The sequence below is a fragment of the Pseudochaenichthys georgianus genome, chromosome 13 (genome assembly GCF_902827115.2).
Source record: "Pseudochaenichthys georgianus chromosome 13, fPseGeo1.2, whole genome shotgun sequence".
NCBI lineage: Eukaryota > Metazoa > Chordata > Actinopteri > Perciformes > Channichthyidae > Pseudochaenichthys > Pseudochaenichthys georgianus.
Window position 1 is genome coordinate 16,072,993 of NC_047515.1, and position 18,529 is coordinate 16,091,521.

Sequence of the window (18,529 nt, forward strand, 5' to 3'; positions counted from 1 at the left end):
GCCCACCTCACTATCCATTAGACCAATCACTACCCTCTCAAATGGAAATATATGTTTACATAAATGGTGACCACACTGTTTGAGACCCACTGAGAACTTAGACTAAGTTAACTATCTAAACACTTAGAGTCCTTTACCTCACCTGAGCTGAGGTTATCCCGAGCTTGAATGACACACAGAGACCAATCAAGGGCTTTGATTTATGATCTGTATGACAGTGGCCATGTCGGCAGGCCACATCATGTGGACAGCCAGTCACCCTGTGTGAGGCAGGCCACTTAACAGGCCAGAAGGAGGCGAGATCAGTGCAAGGGAGCGAGGGGTCATTGTCCACAAGTTAATCGATCGCAGATGGCGTCGTGGTCACGGACGAATAAAAAAAAAAATTATAAAAAAAAAAATTATTAAAAAAAAAAAAACCTAAATGGGTCGCGAAATATACTTGGGCGGCCGTTAATATACCTGGGCGGCCCGCCCAAGTATAGTCTATGTGTGGGAAACCCTGACCATTATATACCCTCTTTAACCCAGTTATTCCACAAAGTCAGAAAAGGATTAGGCAAATATCCAGGCGAGGACACAGCTGTGTCCCCCTTATATCTCCTGGGACACAGAGATAAATATGGATTGTGGAATAGGTAATGCGTAGGGCCAACACAACCTGAAGCGCACGCACGCACGCACACGCACACACCATCTGCCCCTAGCAAGTAAGATGAGTGTGACTTACTTTGACATAGGTGCGTTCGGTCTCCACGAGTTCACAGATGACTTTGCGGAGTTTGTCGGCATCAGAGAGCTGTCGCTGAGTTGCAGGAGGTGGGAAGGGCGAGTCCGGGCTAGGCGAAGAGGACACACACTCCGTGGGATTCATGTCATGGAGACTGCGGCAGAAAGCGGCGACCTGCTCCGTGCTCTGCAAAAAAAGGACAGAAGTGTTGAGGAAAAACTCCTACTCCCTGTGATGTAACTCCAGCATCGAAGGAAATATCCAAAAAGAAATCAATCAGTAAAGAATCAGCACCTCAAATATAAACTTGCAGGAATCAATTTACGCCTACTGATGTGCACAGATGTATGACTGTGCAGAGAGTGAGCCTGGAGAGAGGCAGACACGCAGTTCTAAAAAAAATAAAATCATTTGCACTAATTTGGTCTATTTTCAGTCTGTCATAACAATGGCTCTCCACCGCTCTCTCTTTCACTCACATCCCTCTTTTGCCTGGTGTTTTCCTCCTACTGACTGATCGCTGGTGTAGAGATTCAGTGTTTTTCACAGAGTCAAGAATGTACACAAAACAGTGTCTGTCCACATGCAGTATAGTATGTGTTGCCGTGGAGACCGGTGCATTAGACTATCATTCCAGACCAAAATACTCAGCAACAGCCTCACCAGTCATAACAAATAAGCTGCATATATGCTTTGTTCAATAAGAACACAAGCAAAGCTCACTCTAATGTATTCGGAAAGAATTTAATAAATCAGACAATATTTACTTATCTGTTTCTATAAGTGGGCGACACGTGAAGATTGATCGAGAAAGCTGCAAGAAGGAAATCAGTTTGGCAGCATGTCAGGCACCACTAGCAGGTAGTGAGCGCGCTACAGCGGGCTAAGGTCTCTTATTATTAAAAGGATTGTTATAGACCAGGCGGAAGCAATTTGTCCTGTCACACCTACGAGCTCCTCGGAAATAATAATAATAATAATAATAATAGGGATGTCCCGATCACCTTTTTTTGCTCCCGATCCGATTCCGATCATTTGATTTTGACAATCTGCCGATACCGATTTTTCCCGATCCGATCTTTATGCAATGCATTAAGAGAAAAAAAAGGTAACAGATAACGGCTGGTCATCCAACGCGATGAATTCAGCTATCTTGGCTGTTTTTTGGTCTTTCCACTATTCTGGGGCAGTTTCTCTTTCCTTTTAAAAGTCTCTGAAAGTGTCGGTTGTTTCAGTGCCATTACCTGAGTGGCCGCTGTGTACTCGCCGTGTTGTTGTTGGTGTTTGTTTCTCAGGTAGCGTATTAGATTGGTCGTATTGAACGTAGCTCTGTTCTTTCCACCACGCGGAACCTCTGCCTTGCAAACATTGCATCTGGCTGTTACACTGCCTTCGCTTTCAATTTTATAATACTTCCAAACTCCTGACATTTTCTCTGTCCCGACTCACCAGCTGAACGTAGCCTCTCGTTAGCTTACTGCTACTATTAGACACTGCGCCCACTCTGTTGCCAGATTTCAGAGAAATAAGCAACCAGGTCTATGAAAACAAGCCCAAAGAAAGCAACACATAGCCTACATGATGTTGTGTAATTTTAAACGAAACTAAGTCCTCAGGATGACTTTAAGACGTGAACATGGTCATTTTTGTTTTGTAACATTAAATAAATAAAAAAAAAATTATAAAAATAAATAAATAAAAGAAATCCCGACCCCCGATTTTTTTCTCCCGATCTTTTTTAAATCACGTGATCGGATCGGGACATCTCTAAATAATAATATAGACTCGACACAGCGGAGGATGTAATGTTACCATTCTTAAAATAAACATCTTAATTGTGATCTTAGTAACTAGTCTCATCAGTGTAAGCTTTCGTATTAGAGTTACTGTGCATACAAATATTTCATATTCAAAAACACGTACTTTAAATGACAGAAATGTTTTTCATGATGAAAACGTAGCTAGATCAAAAACACTGTTACCCCGTGACAGTCGTGTATCTTATGCAGCTTTGCAAATGACACTGGTTATAATCAGCATTGTTATCTAATCAGACAGACACATCCATATGAGGCACGACAGCAGTTTGTCTCTCTTAACAATGTTCCCAAAATAACCATGCAGCTTCTAGATCAACAGATGAACGACGGAGTGCCATCCTGTCTGTACATATAATTTACATCAATGCCCTTAAAGGAAATGTAGCCACATCTCTAGTAGAAGAGCGGCTACAGTAGGCATTTCATCCTCTTATTTAGTTTTCTGTTTTTTATTGTAAAACATGTCTGTATTTGTTTCTGCAGTGGGTTATTGATGTGATGACACACTGTACATTTAGCCAAAATAGAAGTTTAAGAGCACAAAGACGCAAAGAAGTTAGAAAAACTAAACACACGCAGCACATATCCAAATATGCAACCAAAAAAATGTAATGCAGAGAAAACAGGGGAAAAAATCCTTAAATGAACCTGATTTCTTCCTGCCAAAGTTAGCTAAGCAAAACCATGTGTACTGAGTCTAAGTCCAGTCGTCCGATTCACATTGTAGACTAACACCGTGGCAGCTTGGGCGCACGAACTGCCATGACACGGCAGAATGAGGAGAAAGAACATGGAGGGGGGGGGAAGCTCCAAATATGACATAAAAATCAGAACATGTAGAAAAGAGAAACTGCCATGCGTTAATATGTGGGATGCCAAAGACGAGCATTTTCCTGAGCAAGTGAAGTATAGAACAAAACCGCAAAGCATGAAAGCGCTGATGATGAAGTAAACGGAAGATGGCACATCTGCCTTCTGAAACTGAGACAAGCCAAAGATCACAGCATCGAGGTGCCAAGAGAGAAAGATATGTGCAACATTCAGAAAGCCACGTCCACAACGGTCAGGCTGTTGTTTTTATGTCACCCAGGTGGTCTTTGGTCAGTTATGTAGAGACTCAGCTCCAACGCACGCAACGATAAATTTTGACATCCTCTGTAGCCCTTCTGTGATTATGGGACAATTCTGCGACACAACAGTGACTCACTGCTTCCTCTTGTCTGTAGCAGCCATGAGTATGTGTGAAACAAATTCCCCTTTCTTGCTGAAAGAAAAGGTGTAACTCTCAGGAGAATACAACAGCAGCCGCTTATGTATGTATCACAGCAGCAGCAAGAAGTAGTCGGGTAAAGAAAACAAAAAGATACAAAGAAAGGAATCTTACCAGATGGAGCATGTCAGAGATGGAGTCTGTGGAGCGCTTGCTGTGTTTGCTCCACTTCAGGACGGACATAGCCAGGTGCAGGTGGACAGTCGGTGGCAGTTAAAGAGCCAGAGAGAAAGAGACTCCAGGTTTAGGAAAAGTCAAGTATATACTGCGCCTCTAATACATATCTCAACTGTTTTTTCTTTCCTCTGATTTGGAAAAAAAGGAGAAGGTTCTGTTGTGTTCCTTATGAAGGTTGAGTGGAGCTGCTCAGCCTCCTCCTCTCCGCCCACCAACGATTACAGCCTTCCAACTCGCCTTCTTTTCACCCTCGGTCTGCTGTAGTTCTGTCACTAATATTCTGGTGTCCTCTCTCTCGCGCTCTCTCTTCTCTAAAATCAGGCACACAGTGTGAGTGTGAAGATCTGGCCAACTCCAGCAGCATATTAAATGAGTCTTCATAATCCTCCAGCCTGGGGATGCGAGCGGGATGGAAGGAGTCTCCTCCTCCGGGTTGTGATGGAGCAGGATTGGCTGGGCGAGCCACGCTGCAGTAGAATATAAATGCAGGGGTTTTTCAGGAAAAGGGGGAGAGGGGAGCTTCAAAGGAGCAGGCTGCAGTCGAGGGTGAATACAGGAACAACCGGTGTGGGAATATTGAAGGACGTAAAATGTTCAGGCGTGCCAAAATGTATGTAATTAAAGTGATAAATCAAATGAAGTATGAGTTCCACGAGCCAAGATCCCAGCCCTTGTTCAGAGAAGTAACTGAAGGAAACGTACAGTAGCAGATATTAATGTCCTCCATCTCGCGGTCGATGCCAGGAATTATGTAACAACTCTGTCTCGTGACTTAACTGAAGTGTCCTTTTCCCCCTCAGGTATATGGGACCTCTCCAAGAATGCCTTCCGACAAAGACCAACCTCCAGAGAGTGTCAGAGGTAGGAGCGTAAAGTAGAGTCAGTACCTAGTGGTCAGTACTGATGGTCCGTGCTCTGAATGTCTGACACTAACCAATGTGACCATGTAAATATACCGCAGACCACGTGAAGGGGACAGACATGTATTTTTGCCAAAGGTATGTCCCAGTTCCAAAGCAGCCAACAAACATTTCTGCAGGGATAGATTTGGTTGATTATTTACTCTTTGCATTAACACGAGTTACATTTACAGCGACTGTAAAAACAACTCCTATGTTGCGCCTCTGTTGCCGTCAGTAGGTGTATTCGTTGCTACATGAAGTTGAGAAAATGATGAGGCTGTCAGTCAAAGCCGAAAGGTGGATCAATTGGCAAATCATTTGTGTGACTTTGTTCTGTTATTTGTGAGCTTTTGGTGCATGTCAGACGTAATTACCGCATTGCAGATACAAAGACTTCAATCTTTCACAAGTATAAAGTATTTCAGAGTGCAGCATCTTACAGTGATTCATCAAATACTTTCAAGCTTACACAAAGGCAGAAAGGGACCCTGTAATGTCATTTATCTTCAGACATCTAGCATCAGAGGGAGAGGAGGGGCAGTGAGCGGTACAAAAGAAAAGAAAAAGGCACAGTGCGTTCAAGACAAACACTTTTTCTCGGATGCTTTAGATGAATTTTTCTTGATCAAATCCTTATTCCGTATCCTTATTTAAGTCATATTTGCCAAAGCACTTCAATAGGAAACTGTATGTCTTTGAGATTATTATTTGTTGCCTATACCGCTCTAATTATTTAATGTGTGTCTCTATGTTCATATAGAGTTAAAAAGCAATACACCTCCACTCACTACCTAAAGCTAATCACCACACATGATGAAACAATTAGAAGCTCATTCAAAGACCCAGACATCACTACGCTGTTACTTTCAATGCAATAATCTGTCTCGAGTCCCCAAAGCATCACATGCTCTTCATTCAGCCGTGTAGGCGTACGTTTAGATTCTAGTCCCTTTTGATTTCCATTATGTCCGAGGCTTCACTAAGTGCAGTTACACAACGGCCATGTGTCATGAAAGGGAAATAGAAACCTCATGCAGATTTGTATTAAAAAGCTTGAAGATGAACACCTGGACATATAAATATGGACCCTGCGCAGCTTTTCTGAGAAAAAACTGGGCCAGCTACAGATGGCGCGTCAAGCTGTGGTGAAACAAACTGGTCTAAAGTGTTCCTTTCATAATAACACAGTTGAAAGGATACCATCAAAAGGCAAGGACAAGGACAGAAGCCAGCACATCTTTTGTCCGATGTTGTGAGCAGTAATACTAAATCAAGACCAACAACAAAATGATGCTCTTACCTTTCTGCACTCAAAATCACTGAAGATCTCCGAGTCGTCGTCCAGGCTATCTCCTGAGCTCTCGAGCAACAGACCCACCCCATCATCCAGGATCTCCTCTGCAACCAAAATAACAGTCATGCATAAAAACATTTTCTTTGAAATAAGATAAATGCATCTTTAACAACCACTGAGAAATATTGTCCCTGCTATGTCATTCATGTTATGATTGAAAACCTTTATGTTACACTTGAGATTCACTCCACTTGCAACATTAAACTGGTGCCACACTCGGGACACTAGCGAAAAAACAATGACAAAGAAAGATTGAAAGCTTGAGAACTGGCAACTTCTACTGGCCAGCTGGGTTGGTAAACATGACCATAATGTGAGAAATCAAGGGAAATTGGTGAGTAAGGGGATACAAAAACGTGGGATGGACTAGTTTGTAATGTCTTATGGTTTTGATGATGCTTCTCACCTTGACTCTGGGAGAAGATGTCCGTGTAGAGATCCTCCTCTGCATCTGAGCGGCGCGGCGGCAGGTAGCAGAGCTGTCGGCGCTCCACAGAAGGCAGGGTGTTTACTGTCAGAGCCAGCGAGGCCTGAGAGAAAGCTGCCTTCATGTCGGAGAAGTTGAGACTGTGGGATTCCTTTCCATTCAGCTGCAGTATTTCATCCCCTGCATTAAGACCTGCAAAGTGGGAACACAATGAGCTTGGATTCAAATGAATGCCTGTCACACATCGATGCACCAAGTGAAGTGAGTACATCCTTTCCCTAGTATGTGATTGTAACATCAATCCATATGATTTCAAGCATTGATTAACATGCCATTATAGTCATCATTAACAGAAAGAGATATTTCTTACTAAATATAAATACTAGTTTGGAGACAATGACCATAAGGTGTATTATCTTTGCCTGTCAGACCTCTCATTTGAATACCCTGAAGCGTCAAATGCTGAGAAACTGCACATTTGTCACTTCCTGCAGCCCAGCCTCCCTGCATGCACTCTGCTTGGACTCTGACCAACTCCAGCATGATATTTTGACATCACTCATCCATGCAGTCTAACTTCACAGCAGGGTTATCGTGAAGCAGCTGTGGCGAGGTGCATTCAGCGCCATCCTTCACAAGCCAGTGAGAGGCAGTGTGGTTATTATTACAGTAATCATTACCCTTGAGAACAGCTGTGTTCTCTGAGGCCTCCGCTGCCTATTTCAAAACACGGCTAATGCATTTCTAAAGAGATGCCGTGAACACGTCTTGACCTTGGTATGAGAGAAATGCTGTGTTTTGAAAACATAAGAAACAAACTGAAATATTGCCCGGTGCAGGCCAGATTCTTTTTTTCTACTCGTCGGTTCACGGAGACAAATTGATTGTTTTTGGAGGGAGTTCATTTTAAACAAATGAAGGGTAATGAACCTTTTGCGAAGGCCAATCCTCCCGCCTTCACATCAGTGATGTAGAGCTGTTGTACTCCGTCCTCCTCCACCACTGAAATGGAGAAACCTGGAGGAGGGAAAGGCAGAGAGGCGAGAGAGAGAGAGAGTGAAAAGGGTGACTCTTATATAAAACACATCGGAGGGATTTGTGCAGTACAAATGGGAATGGGAAAAAAAAAAACATACAGGTTGTGTATGTCAAAGAAAAGCAATTATTTCGCTGAAAACAACACATGACATTTCGGACATTGGGTCATCTTAACTGAAAACAAAAATCATACTATAAAATACAGTACGAATGTAAAACACTGAATCGTTTAAATGGTTCCTACCGTATCCAATCATGCAGGATTCATCTCTGTCAAACTGGATTACTTTCGTAATTTTGGAGCAGAGCTCAATTTCTTTGTAAAGCTGTGAAGAACAAAGAGTTATATAAGTCGTGAGACATCGACTTATTTGATTAATATTCTCGTGGGATGGTTATTGTCAGCATGCAAATAGTGTATTCTTAGAAAAGCTCTTTGCAGATACTTTATGCAAGATAGTCTGTGACATGTCATGAATACAAGATCGTCACTGCAGACCTGATTATCAAAGGCTCTCCATACATACATCTATGTTTGAGTACATGGTCGTCAAGGCAGGGATTCCTCCAGAGGATACAAATAAAAAGTCTATTAATAATTCACAACAAAAGGATGGTCTGTGGTTTTCTCCATGTTGTGATTCCCTACACATCTAATACAATATTAGTTTTACCCTTAACATCTTGCAAAGTGTGTCAAAGGAGGTAGACAAAGATCATGTTTGAGCAGACAGTTACATACCAAGTCACACACGTCCTCTTCTGGTTTGGGGATGTAGAATTGCACTTGGTTTTCAATCAGGAACTTGAGTCGCAGGTAATGCTTGGTGGGATCGAGGTGGTGAGCCTGTGGGATGAGGAGAGACAGTTTAAAAAAAAGTCGAATAACTTGTTATTGTTACACAAAGCATAGTATTGTTGCGATGAGATCTCAGCCTTATATTTTTCTTGTCAATTTACAACTGTATCAATGACCGCTCATGGTTGCATTGATTGACCATTGGGGAAAACCTATTTTAATATCAGTTTTAAACATGGTTTTAAACCATGAATGTTGCAGTCCATATGTTGGCTATTATCATGTTCAAAAACACTGGATATGTCTATTTAAATTATGTCATGAGAGTCCAGACATACTTTTAAATGTCTTCTCGTATTTCATAGTACTGCTAAATCTTTGTCATACGGACATTACTGGATAGAATGTACCACAATACCTTGCAGATGGTTTCTAGAACGCACAGTGCTGACTCCCCTGGCTGGATGATGGTCAGCACGGGCTGGTCATTTGGCAGACACACCCAGGAGGGGGTGAGGTGGTCCGGGACCCAGATGTCACTTTCTGTGCTCGGCCGCGGAAGGCGCGATGTTCCGTCCTCACTTTTCTTTAAACAGAAACATCAGAAAGGCTTATTTGGTGTGGGAATACGTCGAACATACTTGTAAAATACTCAAGCAAATGTTGGGATAAAATGTGTTCACATAGTTAGTTGTATTGGTCATCTCAAAAGCAGCATAAGGCGCGTTCACACCAAGTACTTTTCCCACAAAGGTTCCTGAGAACTACGATTTAGTCGCGTTCACACCAAAAAGCCCCAGGAACTAAATTAGTTCATGGGAACCTTTTGTACCCCCTTTTCAGTCCCTGCTAGAGAGCAGGGACTTTCGTGGGAGAAGAAGGTTCCTATGTCTGATTGGCTGGGCGGAATGCAAACCACGCCCCGTAAAACTCCAAAAATGTTTTGTGAAGCCGCCATTTTATTATCCTCGCATTAGCATTATTAGCATTAGCCCAGCGCACAAATGCAGAGAGACTAACTTATGGCAACACAAAATAAAACATGGGAGCGGTGGAGATGAGGAGGTGTCGGCGTTCTGTCGATTTACTCGGAAGGCTTCAGTAGAAGCTGCTGAAGCCAGTCCCCAACTCCGGGGACTTCCGGCCGGGGACTCCGGGTGGCAGTATACGCCGTGAAGTTGTTTGCGGCCTGCCAGTAAACCCAAAGCAGAAGAAGAAGTGACATCAGCGGCTTCATTTGCCTAAGCCTCCCCCAGGAACTAATTTCGGTGTGAACGCGATCTGCGTTCACACTTCGTTCATGAGAACTTAAAGAGTTCTCAGGAACCTTTGTGGGAAAAGTACTTGGTGTGAACGCGCCTATAGTCAATTCTCCAACAGTACTACCAATCTAGGCAGCTACAGTCAGAACGCCCACAGAGCCGTATCAATGCAGCCTCTGAAAACACTGAGGACTAATATTTCATTGACGTCAGTGTTCCCACTCATGTTTGACCTACACCTCGCTGTGAAGCGTATGCATACAGAAAACGATTCCTCCTTACTGTGTGTTCCTTGGAAGGATCGACATACACGCCATCTACAGACTTTTTCGCTGGCTCCTCGCCATCAGTAAAGACCTGCTGGGACAGAAAAAGAGGGGAAGGGGTCATAACTCAAGCAGAGCAGTGGAGGATAAATGCTTGAAAAACAGGCAAAAAGATAACCTTTTTAAAGGCCAAGGCAGGTGTATTGATCGCTTTGAAACATGAAAAGAACTGTAAAATATCGCAGACCTGGTTGATGCTTGGATGGGCTTTCGTTTTTTTCTTTGAGGTGGTGTCCAGACCCCACAGGGAGGAGAACCTGCTCTTGCGCTTGCTGCAGGAACGAGACATGGCCTGCGTTCTCCGTCTCACTCCGTTCTCTGCGCGAGCCGCCACCTGCAAACAGCATGAAGTCGTAGTCACATAACAATTAGATCAAAGCAAGTGTCGACAACTATCTGTTTTCCCTCATGTCAGAACACAGTTTGCAAAATGCTATGGCAAGTATGGCAAGCATTCATTTTTACACAACATTTTCTGAACAACATAATTATTTAAAAAGGAACATAGAACAATAAATAATCATCTTTAAAAAAGTAAATCAATAAAATAATAATGATGAAGTATAACACATGCCTAAAGTGGTATTTGCTAGCAGTAGGTTTTCCATGAGCAATAATACTTTTTAACAGGAAGCATTACACCAGACTGTCTCTGTAAATTATAATGTTTTTTAAACTGACTTATTGGGTTAAATGAATGAGGAAAAGGGGCCCACATGGATCTCAGCATGATGAAGACTTATAACGGGTACAAAGCTGTCATGTGTATTTCACACATGAGCACTTAAATCATGCAGATTTTTACTCAACCTGGCATTTCTAGGCTACTCGTTTATGAAGAAGCAAAAGTCAAATATGCTGAATTAGGCAGCACAGCCCCAGTTGATGTAGGAGTGTGTATGCTGGAAACGTAACCTCTGCACTCATTCTGTCTTTTTTGGTTTTGTCAACTTCTTTGCGCCCTGTTTAGACATAGTGCTGATACAAGTGGGAACTCAGTGATCTGCAAACATGTCTCTAGAAATCCAATATCTCTCTTCCTGTACTTCCAGTGTTTTTAGCCGTGGAGCACACAACCTCAGTGGGAGGCTGAAACTGAACTAAAACTTCACAAATAGGTGTCCTGGCCTGCATGAGACCTAGGCCCGAGAATAACACTGCTTTTAGTTTCAGGAATCAATTTCCCTGCCAGTCACCTTGTGTGCTTAGAGGTGACGCTCTGTATTTTGAGGGATATGCAGTATCTAAGGAATTCCTAAATATAAGGAAAATACAGGGTTTAGAGAGATCAACCTACTTCTGAGGTGACAGCCTTGGTTGGTGCTGCTAAATTATACTTCTGCTACTAATTATTCACTGATTTCAAGTAAAAATGTGTGTAGGCTCCAGCTAAATGTGTTTATGGTTAAATTGATGTAAACCTAAGATGTCAAGAAAGAGCGCATAAGCTCTAAAGCTTAGTAAATGTAATGAAATGCACAATGTCTGTATAGTGTATAAATGACTACTGGACCTACTTTACCTCATGTAGATACAAGTCTAGAATTGAACTTGTAAATCAGTTTGGATAAAAGCTTTAGCAAAATAAAATGATGATGTAATGTATAGAGGGCTTCCCATGTCTCCCATTCCCGCCATTATGTCTCATGGCAGTACTTGTACTTTAACTGTTTGTGAATCAGAGCGAGAGAGATAGAGATATTTTACCAGTGCATGGAAGGATGAGACGGAGAATATTCCCAGCCGGCCCATTGCCAGCTTGGTGGGGCGAGAAGCAACAGCCAGGAGGCGTTTTGGGTTGGGCAGCTCTCCGCCCTGCAGGCTGGCCAGGTAGCACCTGAAGCGGAAGAGATCCATGTGAAACTGCTCCAGGTTCTGCTCCCACAGGAAGATCTGCAGAGAGGAACAACACAGCAGAACACCAGGTTAATGGTTTGTCTTGTTTGTCAACTTCAGACCAAGATGGAGCATCTCCTCTCCTCCCCAGGAGCTCTGTTACCACTCTGCAAGTGTTGCCAACCTGCACTCTCTGATCCTAATGGATGGATGTTTACTGGGGCAGTAGAGCAGGACATTGTGATTATTCACTGGGCCATCCCTACCCAGTCACGGTCCTGTTCTGGAGTTTGGAAGAGGCGGCCAGTAGCACGGCGGTGCCAAGTAGTCCAGAGACGGGAAAGAAACAATACTGTGCATTCCACTGGCAGATAGAGGCTGGGAGCGTTTGAGCTTTCTAAGGAGCAGGCCTATATCCATTCTATTCTGCACAATGTGAAACCTGACACTGCCAAACAGAACCGCTCCATCCATGCACTCCCTAACCGACCAAACAAAGGCCATTTGATCTCCCTTCTCTGTAAACAGACATCAAAAGGACAATATGAGCTTTCCAATTAATAGAAAGAATGGCAGGCTATCAACTGGTGCCAACTGCAGGCCGTGTTTCAAAAACAAAAAGCAATATGGTGGCCAATAGGTGGGCCGCATCATCAGCTGATACCTCTGAGATCTGTTACTTAATCCACACAAACCTCTCTCTGCGTCTCCGTCATGTCCTGTTTTATAGCATCAGAATAACTGATACTATTGAGATACTAGTTTCATGTGATACCTGTAATTAAATAGTACATAACACCAACAGGTTATTTAAATATTAATAAAGTTATTGTCACTATAGCTGTGCAGAGTATAGGAAAACATCTCAGTGCTGCAGTTTAAAGTTGAAAAAGGAGCAGATCTCCTGCTCTTTAAAAGTTTAAAAGTCAAGAGTCAACATTTCAGTGCAGCTGCAGGAGGTTGATGACTAGAGCCCTTGTGTTGATATAATATTTTCTATTTTTGAAGTAAATCAAGGTGAGGCTTGACTGTGACCTTTTTATCAATGCCTCTTGGCTTGTTAACTTGCTCAGTTCAGAAAAGTTTTAAATCCAATTAAACGGTCACAGCTGTGGTGAAAATCATTCCAACGCAAGCTATACTTTTATCCTGATTTAAAAAAAATTATAAATGAAATAAACACATTTTAATACAATTGATGAGGAGATATGTTTTCACATTTGACAAGCCATACAGATTCCATCTTATATATTGTTACCATATTTTTGGGAAATGATGCAAACACAGGTGAAGTGCTGCCTTACTGTATGCGAGACGCGGCTCAGTGAGAAAAGAGAAAAGCTACCTGATCCAGGATTGTCTTCCTCTTCTTGGTGTCAGTAACGGCAGACAGCTGCATGTCACCCATCTTCTTCATCTTCTCATCCATGTCTATCTTCTGCTCGAGCTTCTTGATCTCTGCGCGCAGCAGGCGCACCGTGTCCTCTCTGTGGTGCTGCCGGGCGACAGCAGTGGCACACGCCGAGTGGATGGCCGTGATCCAGTTCTCCAGCTCCGTCTGGCTGCACGTCTGCGTGGGGGTCAGACAGGGAAAGGTCAGAGGTTAAACAGCAACTGGTTCCCGCCATTCAATATAAAAAGCCCTTTATTTAGTTTTCCTGTACTAATTCAGATCTAATTATAATAGCATTCCCAGATGCAATTGAATCATCCTCTTACCTGAAACAGGAAAGCGTCTCCCAGGGAGTTGCTGAGACAGAACACAAAGTCCTTTTTGGGATGCTCTGGTACCGCCTGGAGAATGCTGTTCTCCACCCAGATTGCATGCTTGGGAATACTGTTGTTGTCGATGCCTGACCGCCCATCAGTCTCATAGAAGAACAGAGTGCAACCTAGAAAACAAAAACAATCCATTTTGTATTTAATATATCACTTGACAGCACTTGCTGGCCCCAGTCTCTAGAAAAGATTGAAAATACTGATTATCATTATTTTCTTTATAGAGCCATATTTGCACAAGCAATTTAATTCTGCTCTCCAGTGGCCAACATTAAGAAGTGCAGCATGGCTGACTTATCAGCGAGGGAGGTTCCATGATCATTAAGAGTTATTATCTAATTTCCAGCTCAGTAAAGTGGCATCATATTTAATAAAGAGGTTTACATCATGCTTAAATTGAAGCTTTGTTTAATAAGAAACTATAAACTGAATTTAGATTAGATTTTAAGTATTGCTGCATGAGCCACTGTATGATAGCAAAATAATAAACATCAAAAGCATTCCAATCTGTATCAATACTGATAGTATGGAATAGCATGCAAATGTTATGGACACATTGAGGGCACGACAAACCTTTCAGAGACACCCAGTAACTCTTCCACTTGCGCCTCGTGGCTGACTCTACTTTCTTGTTCTTCTTGTGCACGAGGAAGTTCTTGACGGCGAGCCTGCCAGCTTTGCGCACCATCCCCTGGGCCACACTGAGCAACACGTCTGACTGGTAGGCGGAGCTCATGGTGCTCTGCTCGTCACTCAGGGCTGACCCCGCCTCCTCCAAGCTCTCCGTCTGGCAGGAGCTCATCTCCAGTTCTTGACGAAAGTTCTCGTACACGCCCTGAACACACTCACTGGCCCCGCCGCCGCCGCTGCTGCTGCCGCTGTCGCTGCCGGCGAACATGCTCCTGCCGGCCGCCGAGCACATGGAGAAGGAGGCCGACATGGTCTTGTAGCGTCTGGACTGGTGCTCTGCCTCCGCCGTCACCCCGTCGATGCCGCTGTCCTCGTACTCGCTGCCCTCCCCGGCTGTGACATCCTGCAATGTTGCAGAAGCACCAGACAGGTGAGACAGCATTGCAACCACGTTATCTTCATAACTAAGAATGGAACCTGTCAACAACTCCTGCCCTCTCCTACCCACATGGCCAAAGACCTGGAAGATGAATGGGGCTACACCGAGCTCGGTATCTCCATCTGGTCACATGACCCAATCATGCGCTCCAGAGCCCCATTCTCTAGGGCCCACGGTGCCCCGCAGTGACAGGTCCACCATACACATTTTACTGTTCCACCGTGGGCCTCCCCTTATTATCATGACAAAGGCTGAGGCATTTCAAAGGGGGGAGTGACTTTAAGCTTTAACCACCCCCCCTCCCCACTACCTCCCGTCATCGCGGACTCTTCTCCCAAGAAAAACAACAGTTTCATCAGGAAACGACCCCCTGGCATGAGCTTCAGTTTGAAACGTAATCTATTTCAGCAGCTTATCATCTGAAAACTGAATGCAGCAGAGGAAACCCTCGGACACAATGGGAGGGAAAAAAATGTACGAGGGGAGCCGTCTTTTTAGTGATGCCACCAGACTACATTTATATTCTGCACAGCTTTCCATACTCTATCCAAGGAGCATAAAGGAGCCATGACACTGCTTTAATAGTTCAAGTTCCTGACACTTGAAACATGAATACATACTTTATATTTTCATGGATGGGGCATGGAATTGGTTATTTTATCTATTAATTCTGCAAGACAATATTTGGGCATAATAGTTGTTCAAAATAACAGCACAACGTGAAACTGCTTTTCATCTTACCTGTATAGTCTGCGCTCTCCTGCCTTGCATACTGGCACACATGGCAGCTTGGTGGCTGCTGAGGCCTTCGGAAAGGCAGTGGGAACGCCTGCAGGGGAGGGTGTATGCACTGTAGGTGTTCCCTTCTTCCTCAGATGGGGAGATCATCTTATCATCATCGCCCTCCCTGATGGCCCTGTTGGTGCCGTGCCACTTGGCATAGCGGCCGTGGGGTTGCCTACGAGTGGAGCTCTTCTGGCTGTACAGCTCATCCAGGGAGTTGGCCCTGTCAGCGGAGTCTGTGGGGCTGGACTGCAGGTGTCCTTTGCAGTCAGTAAAGTCCCTCTCGCTGGCTGGGTCTATGATCTCCTCTGTGCTGGTCAGGTGCTCCTGGCTGAGGTCAGACAGGGAAAACTCCAGGCTGTCTTCTCGCCACATGTCTGCAGACTTAGACCTCTTCTTCTTGAAGCTTACCGTCTCATTGGAGCAGTCCCGTGTTTTCTGAAGGTACGTTACCTCGCCCATGTACTCGTCTTTGTCCTGCACCTCCTCTGCAGTGGGGCCAGGAAGGGTTACGTGCATTGTATTCATGTGCACCGAAGGATTGGTCAGGTCGTTGTGAAAGGACACAGGTCGCAGGTTCATTGCCACGCGGTCCACCCAAATTGGACTTCCAAAGTCTGGGAGGATATTCGTCTCATTGAAGGGCTCCAGGCCATGGTCAGCTAGGGATTGTGGGATACTGGGGGTGCTACTTGAGCGTGTACTCGTTTCAGAGTTCCTGTGCTCTATTTTTCCTGATGAAGCATGCCGAGAGCGTCTGGACTGCTTATTGGAGATACGAAGAGATCGAGACATGTGCTTACGTGACAAATAGCCACGTTCGTTACCGTAGAGGGCATGGTCCCCGTTCTGGCTCTCAACATTTCCCATAATTCAGAGGCTAAACAGAAGTGAAAATACGGGTTAAGTTAACTCCAAAGGAACATAAAGCCAATGCAGGAACATGATTGTATGTCTGTACAGAATGATGTGTCTGAATGTTAACCTACCTGCAGGATCGTATTGATTTTTCAGGCATTTTGTTTGTCACTGGAGCTTCAGACAGTTTGCTTGATCAGCTGCTGGTAAGCTCTAAACAAAAGAAGAAAAAAGAAGAAGTTCAGATGAGAAATAATATCAAACTTGTGCCTTTGATGCAGAGTTTGAATATTGGCTCGATCTTTGGCCAGTAGTCAATCAGGTTGAATGCAAAGTTAGAGCTATTCGTTTTTTCCACCAGGAGCCCTCTATACATTTATAGAGCATAATCCATAGGACATAACTTTATCAAGAATACCTCAATAACATATAAAGCAAGATGAAGATATTATCAGTTAAATCAGAGCAAGTTTAAAGGTCCCATGGCATGGCCATTTCTACTGATCATAATTCCATTGTTGAGGTCTACTAGAATAGATTTAAATTGTGCAATTTTCCAAAATCACATTGGTTTCTCAAACAGCATCTCTGTATAGTATGTGTATTCACTCTCTGTACTAAACGGCTTGTTGGAGCTCCTTCCCCCCCCTCCCTGTGAGCCCGGTGGCGGTCTGCGAGACAGCGATAGACAGCGATACCCAGCTTGAAACCAGCCCGAACACACACACACACACACACACCCGCAGCCTGGCTGGGAGTTTGTGTGTGTGCTCACACACCAAATCACAGCCTCGCTGCGTCCCGCCGTCTCAGGGAGGAGAAATCGGCGGAGCTGCAGCTGAGAAAAGATTGAGTGTGTGTGAGGAAGTCCGGATTGGTCCATTTGGACCAATCCACGGACTTAACCTAACGGCTCCGCGGACGTAACGTAATGGTCAGGAGGATACGTCCCCAGCTGACCCAGAAAGCGACGCAGGTTCTGGTCCAGGCTCTCGTCACCTCACGCCTAGACTACTGCAACTCCCTCCTGGCTGGTCTACCTGCATGTGCCATCCGACCTCTGCAGCTCATCCAGAATGCAGCGGCTCGTCTGGTCTTCAACCTTCCTAAATTCTCCCACACCACGCCGCTCCTCCGCTGCCTTCACTGGCTTCCGGTAACTGCTAGAATCCACTTCAAGACACTGGTACTTGCGTACCATGCTGCGAATGGATCTGGCCCTTCCTACATCCAGGACATGGTTAAACCGTACACCCCAGCACGTGCACTCCGCTCTGCATCAACCAAACGGCTCGCTGCACCCTCACTGCGAAGGGGACCCAAGTTCCCATCAGCAAAAACACGTGGGTTTGCTATCCTGGCTCCAAAATGGTGGAATGAGCTCCCCATTGACATCAGGACAGCAGAAAGCTTACACACCTTCCGGCGCAGACTGAAAACTCATCTCTTTCGACTCCACTTCGAGCGATAGAACTATTAACAAAGCACTTATATACTAATAAAGGACTGGCTTACCTAAAGCCAGTTGAGTAGCACTTGAAATGTTTTTGCTCTATGAAGCCTGATGTACTTATATAATTCTGTTTTCTTCAAGTTTGTATTTTGTTGGTCGAACGCACTTATTGTAAGTCGCTTTGGATAAAAGCGTCAGCTAAATGCAATGTAATGTAATGGCTCCACGGATTGGTCCATTTGGGTATGGGCACGTCACTGTACCAAGGAAGAAAACAATGGAAAAAGATAAATCTCCAACGAGGCGTTCTGGGGCAGCACAGACAGGTCTTTTCCGTGTTAGAGTTTTACTCACTACAGGGTGTACTTTGAGGGTTTGTGACTTTGCAGACCGTTTACATGCAGAAAGGGGAGTGAGTGTGAGGGATTCCATGAGCGGTATGCGCCGGCCTGTGCCTTGACCTTGGACTTCTAATAGAACTGCTCAGGTCTTGATAGATTGAGTGGGGAAGTTCATGAGATCTTTCTAGAGGGTTATCAAGAATAACTTTTATCCAATGACCTTTTCCCTCTCTGTCTGTGTCTGTGTATTCTCTTGTTCCGATTAACCCAGCCAAATCTTTTTTTTTTCTTGTTTTGTATCTATA

The 18,529-nt window shown here is 44.2% G+C and overlaps 1 protein-coding gene across 3 annotated transcripts in view; it reads right to left on the minus strand.

The window, feature by feature from the left end:
- LOC117457369 (rho guanine nucleotide exchange factor TIAM1-like) overlaps positions 1-18,529 on the minus strand; it is a 65,421-nt gene that overhangs the window by 7,298 nt on the left and 39,594 nt on the right. For 2 of the 3 annotated variants that reach the window (XM_071205107.1, XM_071205108.1), the window contains exons 2-16: positions 16,562-16,643; positions 15,531-16,452; positions 14,294-14,753; positions 13,661-13,833; positions 13,287-13,511; positions 11,813-11,998; positions 10,293-10,439; positions 10,062-10,139; positions 8,936-9,103; positions 8,461-8,565; positions 7,963-8,044; positions 7,611-7,697; positions 6,660-6,872; positions 6,200-6,297; positions 731-916 (exon numbers count right to left, since the gene is read on the minus strand). In XM_071205107.1, the coding sequence (XP_071061208.1) occupies positions 731-916; positions 6,200-6,297; positions 6,660-6,872; positions 7,611-7,697; positions 7,963-8,044; positions 8,461-8,565; positions 8,936-9,103; positions 10,062-10,139; positions 10,293-10,439; positions 11,813-11,998; positions 13,287-13,511; positions 13,661-13,833; positions 14,294-14,753; positions 15,531-16,442 (3,120 nt within the window). In that variant the 5' untranslated portion in view covers positions 16,443-16,452; positions 16,562-16,643. The remainder of the gene's footprint in view (positions 1-730; positions 917-6,199; positions 6,298-6,659; positions 6,873-7,610; positions 7,698-7,962; positions 8,045-8,460; positions 8,566-8,935; positions 9,104-10,061; positions 10,140-10,292; positions 10,440-11,812; positions 11,999-13,286; positions 13,512-13,660; positions 13,834-14,293; positions 14,754-15,530; positions 16,453-16,561; positions 16,644-18,529) is intronic. The other variant, XM_071205109.1, reaches the window with a different exon arrangement.